The sequence below is a fragment of the Scyliorhinus torazame genome, chromosome 1 (genome assembly GCF_047496885.1).
Source record: "Scyliorhinus torazame isolate Kashiwa2021f chromosome 1, sScyTor2.1, whole genome shotgun sequence".
In the NCBI taxonomy this organism is placed as follows: domain Eukaryota; kingdom Metazoa; phylum Chordata; class Chondrichthyes; order Carcharhiniformes; family Scyliorhinidae; genus Scyliorhinus; species Scyliorhinus torazame.
In genome coordinates this window covers 194,389,173-194,407,053 of record NC_092707.1, presented here as the reverse complement: position 1 = coordinate 194,407,053, position 17,881 = coordinate 194,389,173, and the positions used below count along the sequence as shown (strand labels likewise).

Below are 17,881 nucleotides of genomic sequence, written 5' to 3'. Positions count from 1 at the left end.
TAGTGGGGACAGAGAGGTTGGCTTGGTGAAATAAGAAAGATTGCCATTCCCAGAAGTCACAGCTTGATGTTTCCAGTAACTCCATGTCTAAAGCAATCACATTGTCTCATTTACATCCCTGGGGACAACCCAGAGACGCTGGAAGTTGCTGACATTAAGAAAATGTTCAGCACCACCTGCAAAACTGCTGTGAATGGGTTTGTGTCCAATGTTGTTCTGATGGTGTTAATCCATCTACCAGCTCTCTGAGGAAAAATGAGCAAGTTTCAACTTCCCAAGTTGACTAACCCTGTTGTACAAACCACGAAAACCTTAAAAGACATGGGGCGGGATTCTCCAACCCCCCCCGCCGGGTCAGAGAATTGCCGGGGGGCGGCGTGAATCCCGCTCCGACGGCGGTTGCCAAATTCTCCCGCGCCGGTTTTCGGGCAGGGATCATGCCCCGCCGGTCGGGTGCCGTTGGCAGTGCCCCCTCCGGGCCCCGATGGGCCGAGCGACCACCCGTTTGCGGCCAGTCCTGCGTCGTGAAATGGAAGTGATCCATCCCGGTAGGACCTGGCTTGGAAGGCGGCTACCGGAGTCCTCGGGGGAACGCGGGAGGATCTGGCCCTGGAGGCGGGGGGGCCACGTTAGCCTGTCCCACAATCGGGGCCCACCGATCTGCAGGCGGGCCTGTGCCGTGGGGGCACTCTTTCCCTCCGCGCCGGCCTTTGTAAGGCTCCGCCATGGCCGACGTGGAGAAGAAACCCCCTGCGCATGCGCAGGAGACACGCCGGCGGTTCTGCACATGCGCCACAACACCCCGGCGGTTCTGCGCATGCGCCAACTCATGCCGGCCCATGATGGTCCTTCAGTGCCAGTTGGCGTGGCGCCAACCCCGCCGGCGCCGTCCTAGCTCCCGGAAGTGCGGGAGATTCCGCAACATCCGAGCGGCAGGACGCCGGAGTGGTTCGCGCCATTCTTGGCGTCGGCATCAGGCCATCCGGCCAGTTGCGGAAGAATCCCGCCCATGGTGTGGAATTCTCCGTAGCCGGATGCCGAAATCAAGAACGGCAATTGGGTGCAGGATGGTTCCTGACGCCGGAATTGGGGCCAGCGCCTGTTTGACGCCTGTTTGCAATGCTCCGCCCTCTCCAAATCGGCGTCATCAGTACATGCACCGTGACCAGTCGAAACCCCGTTAGCGTGTCATTGCAATGCTCCTCCTCCAATGGGCTGAGTTCCCGACAGTGTCCAGTGCCGCCACACTCGGCTGAGATCCAAGCCACTGGCGAAGGGCTTCTGCTAGGGCAGGTGGGAGTGGGGGGTGCGGCCATTAGGTGGGCTGTGGAGTCGGGGTGCGTGGGTATGCGGTCCAGCACGGCTGGTGCCATATTTCCCGATACGAGCGGTGGGGGGTGTAGGTGTGCACGGCTGCAGCTTGTCAGCCCTGCACATGCGTGGCCTGGTACCTGATGGTTCTCCAACCGTTTTCCATACGATCCGTGGGTGTTTCACATTGCACCGGTGTTAGCCCCTCACCTGTACCGGAATTGGTGAGGGGTTCGCGCCGATTTTCACGTCGTGAAACACCACAGATCTTACGTTGACTCCGGTACTTAGCCTCAGGAACGGAGAATCCAGCCTATGATTTTTTGCTGAAGAGCAGCATTAAAAAAAAATCTGCATTCAATCAACCCTATGGGAATGCATTAAATTATTCAAAGATCCATCGATAAGGCAATGCACCAACTGGAAGGCCATCCCTCACCCTGTTAGCTAGATTAGTGTTAGAATTGTGCTTGTGTCAAACTCTACAAAGGTTGTTAACCTATTTATTATTGCCCTCTCTTCCTTTCACTGCATTACATTTTGCTAAGACAAAGATTAATCATGACTGTTGGTAGTAGAATTGGGTTTTATTGAATTCCTAGAATTGATGTTTTTCTCTGTGATCTCTACTATGCTCACCATGATGAGCATAATCAATAGATTTTGCTTTGAAGGTGTCCTTATTTTATTTGATAAATTATGTTAACCGCTGACTCACATTGTAATAGAAAATTTGATACTGAAAATAAAGAGGGCATCCCATTCAGACAACACTTCAGAAAAAAATAATATATTTCACAGCAGCATTTTCAACCTCTCAATTTCATTGTTTTATGGGCTGCAAGATTACTTCAGGAATACGTTAAATATTTTCCTCACTTTCCTTTATACCAACATTTCAATCCTGGCAGAAAGTTTAATAATCTGTGCCATTTTTCTTGGAAACTTTATTTTATGATAACAAATTGTATTTAGAATTTTTGCCTGAAGCGCAATTTTTTTTCAAGATTGTGAGGTACAGTATCAGTTTATTTACTTCAGTAGCATCAGCGCCATCCACATTAAATTGGCAGAATCAGCACAAAATATCAGAGAATTCTAAACGTGAGTCAGTTGCACCCCACTCTATTTACATTTGTGTTTTCTGCAATATTTTCCACTGGTCTAGGATTCTGCAAAACTGATCAGGGCCCAGATCTATGTGAGGTTCCAATTGCCCTTGTTTGTGAAGGCTCCGCAAATTGCTCTTGTTTTCCTCGGTGCTCAGTCAGGCACTGGTAGACATGCTGAGGTAGTTTCTTGCATGCCAAAGATATTTGAAGATGCTGACCGACGCACATCAAATAAGCTATTGAGCAGTTCAGAATAGTTTTTGTCTTTTTCAGTTAATGCAAATCAGTTATTTTAGAGTAAAGTACTGGAACTATTGTTAACAATTCTTAGTTTCAGCCATGAACCTATTTTCAACTGTATTAATAATACTGATCTAGGTTACCACCTTTAAATACCCCAGAGTTTTTTTTAAATATGTAAGAGAATCAATTATCTTCTAACCTGCTGCCCAACTATGCTAGTTCATTGAAGCTTTGTAATTTGTGATTGTACGTAGATACATATAGATTGGAGCAGGAGGATGCCTTTTGGCGGTTCGAGCCTGCTCCGCCATTCAACACGATGATGGCTGATCATCCAACTCAATAGACTAAATCTGCTTTCTACCCATAGCCTTTGATCCCATTCTCCCCAACTGCTATATCTAGCCACCTCTTGAATATATTCAATGTTTTAGCATCAACTACTTCCTGTGGTAATGAATTCCACAGGCTCATCACTCTTTGGGTGAAGAAATTTCTCCTTATCTCTGTCCGAAATGGTTTACCTTAAATCCTCAGACTGTGACTCCTGGGGTGGGATTCTCCGACCCCCCCGCCGGGTCGAAGAATCGCCGGGGGGCGGCGTGAACCCGTCCCAGCCGGCCGCCGAATTCTCCGGCACCGGAGATTCGGCGGGGGCGAGAATCGTGGCATGCCGGTTGGCGGGGCCCCCCCGGCGATTCTCCGGCCCGCGATGGGCCGAAGTCCCGCTGCTGTAATGCTGGTCCTGCCGAATTAAACCACCTCCTTTACCGGCGGGACCAGGCGGTGCGAGCGGGCTCCGGGGTCCTGGGGGGGGCGCAGGGCGATCTGGACCCACCGATCCGCGGGCAGGCCCGTGCCGTGGGGGCACTCTTTCCGACGACGGCCGACGCGGAGGTGACCCCCCCCCCATGCACATTCACGGGGATGACGTCAGCAACCGCTGACGCTCCCACGCATGCGCAGACTTCCGCCGGCCGGAAGAGTCTCTTCAGCCCTGGCTGGCATGGCGCCAAAGGCCTTCCATGCCAGCCGGCGGGATGGCAACCACTCCGGCGCGGGCCTAGCCCCTAAAAGTGAGGGTTTGGCCCCTAAAGGTGCTAAGAAATCCACACCTTTGGGGCGGCCCGACGCCGGAGTGGTTCACGCCACTCCATCCCGCCGGACCCCCCCCCCCCCCCCCCCCTCCCACCACCCCCCCCGCCGGGCTGGGTAGGAGAGAATCCTGCCCCTGGTTCTGGACACACCCATCATTGGTAATATCCTCCCTGCATCTACCCTGTCTAGACCTGTCAGAATTGTATCAGTCTCTATGAGATCCCCCCTCATTCTTCTGAACTCCAGCGAGAACAATCCCAACCTAGTCAATCTCTCCTCATAAGACAGTCCCGCCATCCTTGGAATCAGTCTGGTAAACCTTCGCTGCACTCCCTCGAGAGCAAGAACATCCTTCCTCAGGGAAGGAGACCAAAACTGCACACAATACTCCAGGTGTGGCCTCATCAAGGCTCTGGATAATTGCAGCAACTCTTCCCTGCTTCTATACTCGAAACCTCTCGCAATGAAGGCCACCATACCATTAGCCTTCTTTACTACCTGCTGCACCTGCATGCTTACCTTCAGCGATTGGTTCTCAAGGACACCCAGGTCCCACTCCACACTCCCCTCTCCCAATTTACAACCATTCAGATAGTAATCTGCCTTCCTGTTTGTGCTTCCAAAGTGAATAACCTCACATCTGCCATTGATTTGCCCACTCGTCCAACCTGTCTAGATGATGCTTTAGGGCCCCTGCATCCTCGTCCCAGTTCACCCTCCCACTTAACTTGGTATCATCTGCAAACTTTGAGACGTTACATTTTGTTCCCTCATCAAAATCATTAATATATATTGTGAATAGCTGGGGTCCCTGTGGTACCTCACTAGTTACTGTCTGCCAATTTGAAAAGGACCCATTAATTCCTACTCTTTGTGTCCTCTTTGCCAAACAGTTTTCTATCCACCTCCATACCTTTCCCCCAATCCCATTCGCTTTAATTTTGCACAATAATCTCTTATGTGGGATTTTGTCAAACGCTTTCTGAAAGTCCAAATATACCACGTCGACTGACACCCCCTTGTCAACTGTACAGGTTACATCTTCAAAGAACTCCAACAGATTTGTCATGCATGATTTTCCCTTCATAAATCCATGCTGACTCTGACTGATCCTGCCACTGCTTTCCAAATGTTCCGCTATAAAGTCCTTGATAATGAATTCAAGAATTTTCCCCATAAATTTAATTGATGTATATTAATTTTAGCAGAAATTTGAACTGTAACCTAATCAATGCAACTTCGAACACAATCAGGAACATAGTAGAAACTGTACCTATTTGTCATATAAGTATGCAAATACACCAGCTTTATATGAAGGTTGTCACACCATCAGTAATAATACTTTAAAATTAACTGTGCAGGACAGGAAGTAACATGTTCAGGGACTGAAAGGCGGGTGGCACTGTGTTGTCTGACTACAGCTTAGTGGCTGACTCACAGCATAAACGACCAAAATAAATCGAAGAACTGGTCATGCAGGAACGTTTTTTGTTATCTTTGAGTCAGAAGATTTGGGGTTCAAGTCCCACTCCAGTGCTGGGATCATCTTGTCCCACTGAAGCCAATTAACTTTTAGCTGGCTCGCTGTACGTTCCGACCCAACCTTGCCATCGTGGGACCAGAAAATCCCAGCCCAGGACTCAAGCACAAAAACCGAGGCTGGTCCCCATGCTTTAATATGGCACCTATCAGGATCTCTGGATGGCCTAAAGTATTTTTCAACCAGTGGAGCACTTTTGAGTTGGTATCACTGTTTTAGTACAAGAAATATAGTGACCAAATTGCACACAGGAATTTGTACTCCGATAAATAGCAATGCGATAAAGATCACATAATCTGTCTGATTGAGGCTAATTGAGGGATAGTTGTTGGGCAAGGCCCGAGGGAGAACAGCCATGCTGTTCTTCAAACTAATAGTCCAAATCTTCAGTCTCTGGACTGAGAGCAACGTAAGGACCCTGTAGAGGTTCTAACCTTGGGTATTGCGCGAAAGTTTCAACTTCCGTTAGGAAATTCCCCTGCCCCACGAATCTCCGACTCTGAGTTAGAATTGAAAGCTTGTAACAGTACGATGTACTTACCTGAATACTTGCCCATAAAACATTACACTGATTAAAACCTAGTCTGACACCTGGGTAACTCCAGAACTGATCCCCCAATGACTCACACTGATGCCCCGACTAACCCCTGACCAGCCTGTCCCCTGACCACCCAACTCCCTCCCGACACCCGACGCCCCCAAAACTGATCAAGTAGACCACCAACTACCCGATTGCCTCTCTGAGCCAACCAGCACCCCGATCACCTGATTAACCATATGATCCATCCCAACTAGCCAGATCCAACTATCACCTTCCCCACCTGCCACCTCACCCATCTACCAGCTCATCCACATTCTTCCTCACATACATACCATCTCACTCACTAGTCACCCAACACAGGTACCAGTTCACCCACTTACTACCTGCTACCATACCCAGCCTAACCACCTATCCATTTACCTCACCCAACCTACCATGTTATCAAATAGAGGTTCACTTATTTATTCACTCACCCATCCATTCTCTAGCATTCAAACTGGACCTTTAAATTCACCATACAGCACTAGTGCTGTTAAAGGAGGGCATGTATTGTCTTCCCCACGACTCTACTCCGCATTTCTGGGAAAGCCAGGCTTGGATGATCCTGAAAGAAACAGGGAGCAATGTCGAGTCAGGGGAATATTCGAGGGAGCAGCAATTCAACGATGATTGTCACTCTTCGGAAGATCCCGGCCAGTGTGATAAGATTTTTATGTCAATATGTGAGTGAAGATGGGGACTCAGTAAACATCTCATCCAAAAGGCAGAACCCTGGATAGTGCAGACTCCCTCAGTACTGCACTGGGCCCACCTAAATTTTTGTTCTCAAGTGGGGTTTAAGTAAGGCACTGAGCCAGAACAGAGAAGAGTAAAGCTCCCACAGCGTTATTTGAATAAACAGTAACACATTAACTGTAGAGTGGCTTAAAAGGAGAGTACAGAATAAACCACATATTTGTAGGCCAGTCAGCCTAGTTAGTAATGATTAAGCTTCGAGAGGTTGTAATACAGAATTAGATTAATACTTATTCTGAAGGAAATGCATTGATAGGGCAGTCATCATGGGCGGGATTCTACGACCCCACTGTGGGTCAGAGAATCGCCAGGGGCTGGCGTGAATCCCGCCCTCGCCGGTTGCCGAATTCTCCGGCACCGGATATTCGGCGGGGGCGGGAATCGCGCCGCGCCGGTCGGCGGGCCCCCTCTCGGCGATTCTCCGGCCCGCGATGGGCCGAAGCCCTGCTGCTGGAATGCCTGTCCCTTCGGCGAGAATCAAACCACCTCTCTTACCGACGGGAATAGGCGGCGCGGGCGGGCTCTGGGGTCCAGGGGGGGGCGCAGGGCGATCTGGCCCCGGGGGGGTGCCTCCATGGTGGCCTGGCCCGCGATCAGGGCCCACCGTGGGGGCACTCTTTTCCCTCCACCTCGGCCACAGTCTTCACCATGGCCGACGCGTAAGAGACACCCCCCTCCGCGCGCATGCGCGGGGATGACAGCAGCAGCCGCTGATGCTCCCGCGCATGCGCAGACTTCCGCCCACCGGCGGAATCCTTTCGGCCCTGGCTGGCGTGGTGCCAAAGGCCTTTCCCGCTGGTCGGCAGCGCGCCAATCACTCCGACGCTGGAGTGGTTCACGCCACTCCATCCCGCCGGGACCCCCCGCCCCGCCGGGTAGGGGAGAATCCCATCCCATAAATTTGTGACGTTTGAGTTATACCTGACAGATTCAGTATAATGTCTGACAAAATAGAAAGTTATATCGATAAAGGAATTGCAGTGGGTTTTCTGTAATAGGGTTTGGAGCAGCATTTGCTAAAGTGCTGCATAAAAGGCTTGTTGATAAAATCAAGGAGCATTGTATTAAAAAGTGCATTGGCAGAGAGAAGAAGTTGTTTTCAATGAAATGCAAAAGTGGCAAATGCATGTTTCTTAAAGTGGTGTTTCCCCATCCCACCCATACGTAACAGTATCCACAAATGATTAATTGGACCCATGCACAATATCAAAATTTTCAGAAGGCACAAAAAAAATCATGAGTGTTGTAAACAGTGAAGTGGATTCCAAATATCTTCTCAGGCAGGTTAATATATTTGGGGTGGCATGGTGGCACAGTGGTTAGCACTGCTACCTTACAGCGCCAGGGACCCGGGTTCAATTCCAGACTTGGGTCACTGTCTGTGTGGAGTTTGCACTTCATCCCGTGTCTGCGGGGTTTCCTTCGGGTGCTCCAGTTTCCTGCCACAGTCTAAAGATGTGCAGATTAGGTGGATTGCTCAGACTAAAGTGTCCAAAAAAGTGTAGGTTAGGTTAATGGGTTATTGGGGTTGGGTAGGGTAGTGGGCTTGGGTAAAGTGCTCTTTCAGAGGGTCGGTGCAGACTTGATGGGCCAAATGGCCTCCTTCTGTGCTGTAGGGATTCTATGATCGGTATGATATTAGTTGAAATTTAATCTGGAGAGATAAGTGGTGATAGAGCTTGTGAAGAATAATAAGAGACATCATATACAACGTTTCACAAAAATAGGAGAGAAGCAAGTCATAGGGGTTGCACTTAGAATATTGCACCAGTTTTGGCCGTTTTACTTTAAGGAAAATGTCAAGGCTGTGGAGACAGTTCAAAAGCAATTTACTAAAGGATAAAAGACTTTAGTTATATAGATGAGAGAACTGTAGCTTTTTGATTATAGCAAGGAAAGCTAAGAGGGTATTTTATCGAGGTGCTCAAAGTGATGAATGATATTGATAAATAGATCAAGAAAAAATATTTCTTCTGCTTGGTGAATTAGTAACTGGATGGCACAAGATTAATATCATATTTTAAAGAACAAAGGGAGACCAAGAGACATCAGTTTACGAAGACGCTGGAATGTTTGAACAGGACCAGCCATAGAGGCAGAAGAAAAACTATTTTTACAGGAAAACTAATAAATAACTGAAAAAGGAAAAATAGTTTTAAAGGGTATGGGGCAAGGAAAGGAAACCCGAAGTAAGTGCTTATTCCAGAGCCAGAACAATTATAATGAGCTGAACAATCGTTCTCCGCACTGGTCAAAAATCTGTAGCCCTTCCAACAAGCATGTGCTGGATCCCAACAGGATTTATAAGGGGCTGAATTTTGATCCATTTCAAATGTGACAGATGGCACTGGATGAGGATGGGGCCTCCATTCCCTACAATAATCTATCAGTCCTTCAACTCCACCTCTGACACCTTTGTTCTTTCCCCCACGCAGGAGGCTCCTCTTGTTATGGTCCCCATTGTTGTATCTGTGCTGTAATTTGGATCAATCTAAAATATTATAATGCAATCTTGAGAAAATTAGTTGGGCGAGTAAAAATGAATATTGAATTTAGCAAACCTCAATCAACAATCCATCTCCCCATGTTGCATGTCTGCAGATCAAGAACAGGGCAATGTAATAGGTACTATTGCAAGATGTGAGTGGTTTTTTAAAAATGTATTTATGTTTTGTTTGTTTTTGCGGGATTTGGGCTTTGCTAGCTAGGCCAGCATTTATTGCCCATCCCTAATTGCTCTTAGAAGGTGGTGGTGAGCTGCCTTATTGAACCACTGCAGTCTGTGTGATGTAGGTGTACCCACTATGCTGTGAGGGAAAAAGTTCCAAGATTTTGATCCAGTGACATTGAAGGAACGGCGATATAATTCCAAGTCAGGATGATGAGTGACATGGAAGGGAAATTCCAGATGGTGGTGTTGGCATGCATCTGCTGTCCTTGTCTTTCTAGATGGTAGTGGTCATGGGTTTAGATGGTGCTGCCTAAGGCGCTTTGGTGAGTTCCTGCAGTGCATCTTGTAGATGGCGCACACAGCTGCTACTCTGCATCAGTGGTGGAGGGGGTGAATGTTTGTGGAAGGGGTGCCAATCAAGCGGGCTACTTTGTCCCGGATGGCATCAAGCTTCTTGAGTGTTGTTGGAGCTGCATTCATTACACTCCTGACTTATACTTTGTAGGTGATGGACAGACTTTAAGGAGTCAGGGAGTGAGTTACTCACCACAGGTTTCCTAGCCTCTGACCTGTTCTTGTAGCCAGAGTATTTCTATCTTTAGTCCAGTTCAATTTCTGGTCATTGGTAACCCCCAGGAGGTTGATAGTGGGGGATGACACTGAATGTCAAGGGATGATAGTTTGATTCTCTCTTATTGGAGATGGTCTTGTGTGGTGTGAATGCTACTTGTCACTTCTCAGCCCAAGCCTAGATATTTTCCAGGTCTTGCTGCATTTGCATGTAAACTGCTGCAGAGTCTGAGGAGTCACAGATGGTTTGCTGCAGTGAGCCTATTAATACTGGCTGTATTATTTCAAATTTGAAGGTATCTGGCCGCGTTTCTTAAACTATGAACCTAGAATGATTATGAACTGAATTTGATAGATCCCATATTTTTAAGTGTAACAGGTAAAAAGCCTGAAGATCACACAGGATCTGGAATTTGAAATTTGGGATTTTGAAATCCAAAGCTTAATTTCAGTCTATCGATTGGATCTCAGCACCAAGCTGTGAAGAAGTCTGCTTAAAACTAACTACTTTTCAGAAGAAAAGAGTAAATCTGCAGCAAAATCACATACCAGGACAGTTGTCACAATCAATGAACGATTTGTCAATGAATCTGTTATGTTAGATCCTCTTCCCCTGGAAATCTCGGTGATATTCAAGCCATTAATTGTGTCCCAGGTTCCAATCTATGTGACAAAAGACCACAATAGACTTAATATCACAGACACAAAATTATTGATACACAGAATGTAATATTCAAAATTGTACAACATCAAAAGTACATTTTTCTCTGGCTATCTCAGAAGATTAATACTTGACATGTTAGTTCATGTGGTAAACAAAACTCGATAGTGCTTGTTACAATATGCCTTTGAGGGACAGCACCATGCTATTCACTGGAAAGGAAGTATGCTATGTGAACATGTTTTGGTTTGACTTTTGCTTCAAAGCAGTGTACCCGGTTCTACATCCCTGCTATCTTCCAGCTCTCTGTCCATGTATATCTGTTTAAGCATGCCTCGAATTAATGAATGTTTACCTAATTTATTTTGAGTGATTGGTGCTTTTATTTCATTATTAAAAATACATGACGTAGTGTGTAGCAGTTATTGCTTCTGAATGATATAGAGATCAGCCTGACAGCAGGATTCGGTACAAGTAAAACATGTTAAACAGTCTTACATGGTCCTACATGGCATGAGGCTACACGCGGTGCTCTGCTGAGACGGCAACAAAGCCACAGCCTGGTGACTGCACAGAAAGGCTTTGAAGGCACAGTGCTGGAATAGTGCTCAAATAAAAACCTGGTAAGCAGAAAGATCGCTCATGGTCAGATTGCCGTGACTAGCCTGCCAGTTCCGTGAGTGGAACAGCGTGTCGAGACAACCAACCACGGGTTAGATCGATTAGAAAAGGCGAGCGACCAGGGTGTGGGCCAATTCGACAGCCAGTAAGGGAGAGTTAACCAAACAAAAACAATAAAAACAAAGTCATAAAAATTAGGGAAGCGTCAAAACCCTAGCTGATGTTAATACTGGACAATTCATATCCCGGCATGAAAGCCGATATGATAGATCCTAAATCTTTTTAAGAAACTGGAGGGAGGTTGTGGAACAAATTCACAGGGGTCTGCTGATAAACCTTGAACACAATAAATAAAACACTTAATAAAGCTAGAAAAATGAACTATATTATACTAGACAAAAAGGTTGGAAAGATCTTAATACAAACACAAGAAGATGATTCTATTTCCCAATATTCCTTGACCCAGCAATATCTCTACAGACACATAAACCAATGAAGAGTTACCCCTAACCTGACACAAAAGCTCCTTGTTTGGGACAGGCACACATATAAACAATTTTCTTAGAATGAATTCTTGAGCATTCACTTGAAGTTTCTCACCCCAAGACACTGAAATGCGTATCTGTCCCCAAGACACTCGAAAGTAATTGCACTTCAAAATCACTGTTTCAGGAGCCACACATCTGAACTGATCACGTTACTGAGTCCTCTAACTGACTATGCAGTTAACTACTCTGCCACGAGCCTTATACCTTTCTCTTCCCAGAGAACTGAAAAATATCCATTTTCACTGTCTGACACACACTGAACGCTTCCCTGTTTTTCTTTGTTTCTGTCCATTACTTGACCACTCTCATGAGGCAACAGCCCAGCTTTTTCTACTGTGTTTTTTTCCCCAAATCACTGAACTTCCAACCCCTTTTTAACCCATCTCCTCAAAGTCAGGGTTTATAAAACCTAATTAAAATATGCATTTTGTATATATATTTTACCAACACAGCATTAGTAACTTTAATATCATAAGCTGCTTGTCTGTCCACAGTCAAATCTTTAACTAAATTTCAAAACTAAAAACTCAACACCTGACTGCTTCAGCCCCTGTCTCCTCCCATTGACTACATCTTCTTATTAAGCTAAACATACTGGGGTGGATTCTCCGCCGAGGGGATGCTCTGTTTTGTCGGCAGCCCGGGAGTTTCCCAACGGCATGGGGCTGCCCCACAATGGGAAATCCAATTGACCAGCCAGCATAACCGAGTATCCCGCCGACGTGCTGAAACAGAAATGTGGTGGGGGGGTGTCTCTAATTATCTATTCCTCAGGAATCACTCATGATATATATAAAATTCCATTAGCCCAACTTCTACAGGCTTTAATCACATCTTTGTCTCCAAAAAGCCTGCTTCCTTTCAAACCAGGATTTTTAAAAAAACATGACTACAGCAGTTACACACTAACCCAGCCTTTTACTCCTTTTTGCACCAAATACATATAATACAATGGCCGGGATACTCCCCCAATTGGCGGGCGGGCCGTACCAGCGCCAAAGAATGGCGTGAACCACTCTGGATTCAGGCCGTCCAGAAGTTGCGGAATCCTCTGCACTTCCGGGTGCTAGGCCGGCGTTGGAGGGGTTGGCGCCGCGCCAACCGATGCCGAAGGGCCTCTGCCAGCCGGCGTGAGTTGGCGCATGCGCGGGAGCACCAGCATGTTCTGGCGCACGCGCAGAACTGCTGGCGTGTTCCCTGCACATGCTCAGGGGGTTTCATCTCCGCGCCGGCCTAAGCAGAGCTTTACAGAGACCAGCACGGAGGGATAGAGTGCCCCCACGGCACAGGCCTGCCTGCAGATTGGTGGGCCCCGATCGCAGGCCAGGCCACCGTGGGGGCCCCCCCGGGGCCGGATCCCCCCGCGCCCCTCCCCGTGGAGTCCGCAGGCCACCCTCAGAGCCAGGCCCCGCTGGTATGGACCTTGCCAAACGGACCGGCCAAAATCGAGCGGCCGCTCGGCCCATCGGGGCCCGGAGAATCGCCGGAGGGGCCACTGCCAACGGCCCCCAACCAGCGCGACGTGATCTCCGCCCCCGCCAAAAAACGGCACCGGAGAATTCGGCAGTCGGCGTCTGAGCAGCGGGGTGGGATTCACGCCACCCCCCGGCGATTCTCCGACCTGGCGGGGGGGGGGGGGGGTCGGAGAATCCCGCCCAATATGTCTGAAATTCCTTTATTCATCACACCTCCCCTTTAAAGAAATGAATGAGCAAAATGAAAAGATAACTTCATTTTCCAAAGCCTTTCAACTTGAAACAATACAAATTACTAAACAGCACTAATATTTTAAAAATTACATATCATAGAACATAGAACATAGAAAATACAGCACAGAACAGGCCCTTCGGCCCACGATGTTGTGCCAAACCTTTGTCCTAGATTAATCATAGATTATCATTGAATTTACAGTGCAGAAGGAGGCCATTCGGCCCTTTGAGTCTGCACCGGCTCTTGGAAAGAGCACCCTACCCAAACTCAACACCTTCACCCAACACCAAGGGCAATTTGGACATTAAGGGCAATTTATCATTGGCCAATTCACCTAACCCGCACATCTTTGGATTGTGGGAGGAAACCGGAGCACCCGGAGGAAACCCACGCAGACACGGGGAGGACGTGCAGACTCCGCACAGACAGTGACCCAAGCCGGAATCGAACCTGGGACCCTGGAGCTGTGAAGCAATTGTGCTATCCACAATGCTACCGTGCTGCCCTTGAGAACAAATAAATCTACACTATATCATTTAACCGTAATCCATGTACCTATCCAATAGCTGCTTGAAGGTCCCTAATGTTTCCGACTCAACTACTTCCACAGGCAGTGCATTCCATGCCCCCACTACTCTCTGGGTAAAGAACCTACCTCTGATATCCCTCCTATATCTTCCACCTTTCACTTTAAATTTATGTCCCCTTGTAATGGTTTGTTCCACCCGGGGAAAAAGTCTCTGACTGTCTACTCTATCTATTCCCCTGATCATCTTATAAACCTCTATCAAGTCGCCCCTCATCCTTCTCCGTTCTAATGAGAAAAGGCCTAGCACCCTCAACTTTTCCTCGTAAGACCTACTCTCCATTCCAGGCAACATCCTGGTAAATCTTCTTTGCACCTTTTCCAAAGCTTCCACATCCTTCCTAAAATGAGGCGACCAGAACTGTACACAGTACTCCAAATGTGGCCTTACCAAAGTTTTGTACAGCTGCATCATCACCTCACGGCTCTTAAATTCAATCCCTCTGTTAATGAACGCGAGCACACCATAGGCCTTCTTCACAGCTCTATCCACTTGAGTGGCAACTTTCAAAGATGTATGAACATAGACCCCAAGATCTCTCTGCTCCTCCACATTGCCAAGAACTCTACCGTTAACCCTGTATTCCGCATTCATATTTGTCCTTCCAAAATGGACAACCTCACACTTTTCAGGGTTAAACTCCATCTGCCACTTCTCAGCCGAGCTCTGCATCCTATCTATGTCTCTTTGCAGCCGACAACAGCCCTCCTTACTATCCACAACTCCACCAATCTTCGTATCGTCTGCAAATTTACTGACCCACCCTTCAACTCCCTCATCCAAGTCATTAATGAAAATCACAAACAGCAGAGGACCCAGAACTGATCCCTGCGGTACGCCACTGGTAACTGAGATCCAGGCTGAATATTTGCCATCCACCATATCATATTATATTTAAGCATACAAATTTAAACATGAGTATAGTCCATTTCAGTTGTTATTTTCCACCTTCGAACATCCCAGTCTTCTCACATCTCAAAGTCATCAAAAAGCATCTGCAATCACAATTTATTTTCCTGCTGCGTATTTAATTTTTAAGTTAAATGAACTTATTCCAAATAGACTTGTATTTCGATTTTTAAACTTCTCCAAAAAGATGAATGGATAATGGTCTGTATTTACAATTGTCCCTGATGAATTTTTAGCAACATTGGGGCAGCACGGTAGCATTGTGGATAGCACAATTGCTTCACAGCTCCAGGGTCCCAGGTTCGATTCCAGCTTGTGTCACTGTCTGTACGGAGTCTGCACATCCTCCCCGTGTGTGCGTGGGTTTCCTCCGGGTGCTCCGGTTTCCTCCCACAGTCCAAAGATGTGCAGGTTAGGTGGATTCGCCATGATAAATTGCCCTTAGTGTCCAAAATTGCCCTTAGTGTTGGGTGAGGTTACTGGGTTATGGGGATAGGGTGGAGGTGTTGACCTTGGGTAGTGTGCTCTTTCCAAGAGCCGGTGCAGACTCGATGGGCCGAATGGCCTCCTTCTGCACTGTAAATTCTATGATAACATAAATATCAAAATGTTATAACACCAATAGCAACTCAATGTCTCCTTCTAGATGGTTGAATATCCCTTCTGATGAAGATATAGTTTCTGAGAAAAATAAGCAACAAGCCTTTCGACTCTTTCGTCATCTTCTGGCAGCAGTAAAGCACCAATGCCCACATCACTCGCATCAATTGCTATCTTAAATTGCTTGGTATGATTAGGTGTCACCAATACTGATGTGGTGGTTAACACAGTTTTCGGATTGTCAAATCCCACCTGACATGCTGATGGCCACTGAAATATCCTATGTGTTTTTAGAAGTTCAGTCAGAGGAGTAACTACATTGCACAATTTAGGCATGGATTTCCAGGAGAAACAACCATGGCCAGAAATCTCAGAACTTCAAAACAGTAAGCTTTGCACATGAGCAGTGGAGCGATCAAATCCGGAGTGAGCACAGCCAGAGTGAGTTTTAAACAGAGTGGGAATTGAATTGGTAAATCTTTCCCTCTTCCCTTTTTGTAAGTTTAGTGGTCCAGTTAAAAGTTTAACAAGGAGGTGCTCCACCCAGACAGCTGGGTGGCAGTTATCTGTCCATCACCTGAAGCCTGATTAGTACGGAAGAGGTGTTTATGACAAACTTTTGACATTTAACTGGTGTGTGAGTCATCTGAGTCATCTCAGCTCTATTTGAGAATGGGCTTCAAAGAGCACTCACAGTGAGCTTTGCACAAGAGCAGTGGGAGAGATCACATCCGAAGTGAGGCACAGCCAGAGTGAGTTTTAAATATGGGAATTTGAAACAGAGTGGGAATTCGGTGCACAGCGGGAAGAGGTGCTTTTCGAATATTTCTCCTAGCTTTGTAACTTTTAAATCTTCAGAGTGTGCTCTTGCCTTGCTGCAGCTGAGGCTACAAGGGAGAGAGCTGATTGGTAAGTCGTGGGTAAGATCGGTGAATCTTTACAACTTTTATCACTTAGTTAAAATACTTTTTCTGGTTTATAATCTGTATTGGTAGCAACAAGGACAAGCAAAGAAGGGCCATAGAAAATTGGATTGAATCTAATATCAAGCATCTTCCAAAGGTTTCATTTCAAGGGGTAAGTCATGGAAGGAGAGCTCAAAGCCTTGGTTTGATCCTCTTGCTCCATGTGGGAAACGAGAACATTTCCAGTGCCTGAAACCAGTTTGTGTGCAGGTGTCTCAGCTACAGCTTCTGGAAGTCCAAGATTTAGAACTGGAGCGACGGCTGGCGACACTGTGGAGCATCCGCAAAGCGGAGAGTGTCACGGATAGCACGTATAGAGAGGTGCTCATACCGCAGGCTCAAACTCCACAAGCAGAAATGGAATGGGTGACCACCAGGTTGAGCAAGAGAGCTCGGAGTATTTGCTGGAGCAGTTGGGGAGGGTTTAAACTAAACAGGCAGGGGGATGGGAATGGATGCAAGGGATCAGAAGAGGACAATGACAAAACCAAAAGACAGAAAGGGGAAGTGATAGGCAGAAAAACCAAGGGCCAGATTCAAACAGGGCCACAGTGAAAAATATTGTAAGCGAGATGAGTAATGTCAAATAGGCAAAATTAAAGGTTTTGTGCCTTAACGAGTGGAACATCCGTAATAAAGCAGATGAACCAATCGCTTAAATAGATGTAAACGGGTATGATATAATCAGGATTACGGAGACATGGCTGCAGGGAGACCAGGGATGGGAACTGAATATCCAGGAGTATTCAGTTGTTAAGAAAAAGACAAAAAGGGAAAGATAGTGGAGTGGCAGTGCTGGTTAAAGAGGAAATTAACGTAACAGTGAGGAAGGATATTTGCTCTGACAATGCGGAATCTCGCTGGGTAGAGCTGAGAAACACCAAGGGGCAAAGAACAGCAGTGGGCATCGTATAAAGACCCCCAAACTGCAATGGTGATTTGGTGGATGGCATTAAACAGGAAATTAGAGGCGCATGCGATAAAGAAACATCTGTAATTTTAATCTGCATATGGATTGGGCAAATCAAATTAGCCACAATAGCACACAGGAAGAATTCCTGGAGTGTATCCTGGATGTTTTTCTGCAGATATATATTGAGGAACCAACTAAAGAAAAAGCCTTCCTTGATGGGGTACTGTGTAATGAGAATGGAATCATTAGCAATCAAGTTGCGTGAGACCCCTTGGGGATGAGCAACCATAATATGGATCGAATTTTTCATCAAGATGGAGAATGAAGCAGTTGATTCTGAGACTAGGTTACTAAATCTTAATAAAGGAAGCAACGATGATATGAGGCATGAGTTAGCTTTGATCGATTGGGGAACATTATGTGGACAGGCAATGGCAAACATTTATGGAGCGCATGGGGGAACTGCAACAATTGTTCATTCCTGTC

At 46.8% G+C, this 17,881-nt stretch overlaps 1 protein-coding gene across 2 annotated transcripts in view; it reads right to left on the bottom strand.

The window, feature by feature from the left end:
* LOC140418302 (glutamate receptor ionotropic, kainate 3-like) overlaps positions 1-17,881 on the bottom strand; it is a 727,178-nt gene that overhangs the window by 345,879 nt on the left and 363,418 nt on the right. Inside the window, exons 9-10 of one of the 2 annotated variants that reach the window (XM_072501775.1) lie at positions 10,431-10,544; positions 6,336-6,449 (exon numbers count right to left, since the gene is read on the bottom strand). In XM_072501775.1, the coding sequence (XP_072357876.1) occupies positions 6,378-6,449; positions 10,431-10,544 (186 nt within the window). In that variant the 3' untranslated portion in view covers positions 6,336-6,377. Of the gene's footprint in view, positions 1-6,335; positions 6,450-10,430; positions 10,545-17,881 lie in introns of those variants that run through there. The other variant, XM_072501774.1, reaches the window with a different exon arrangement.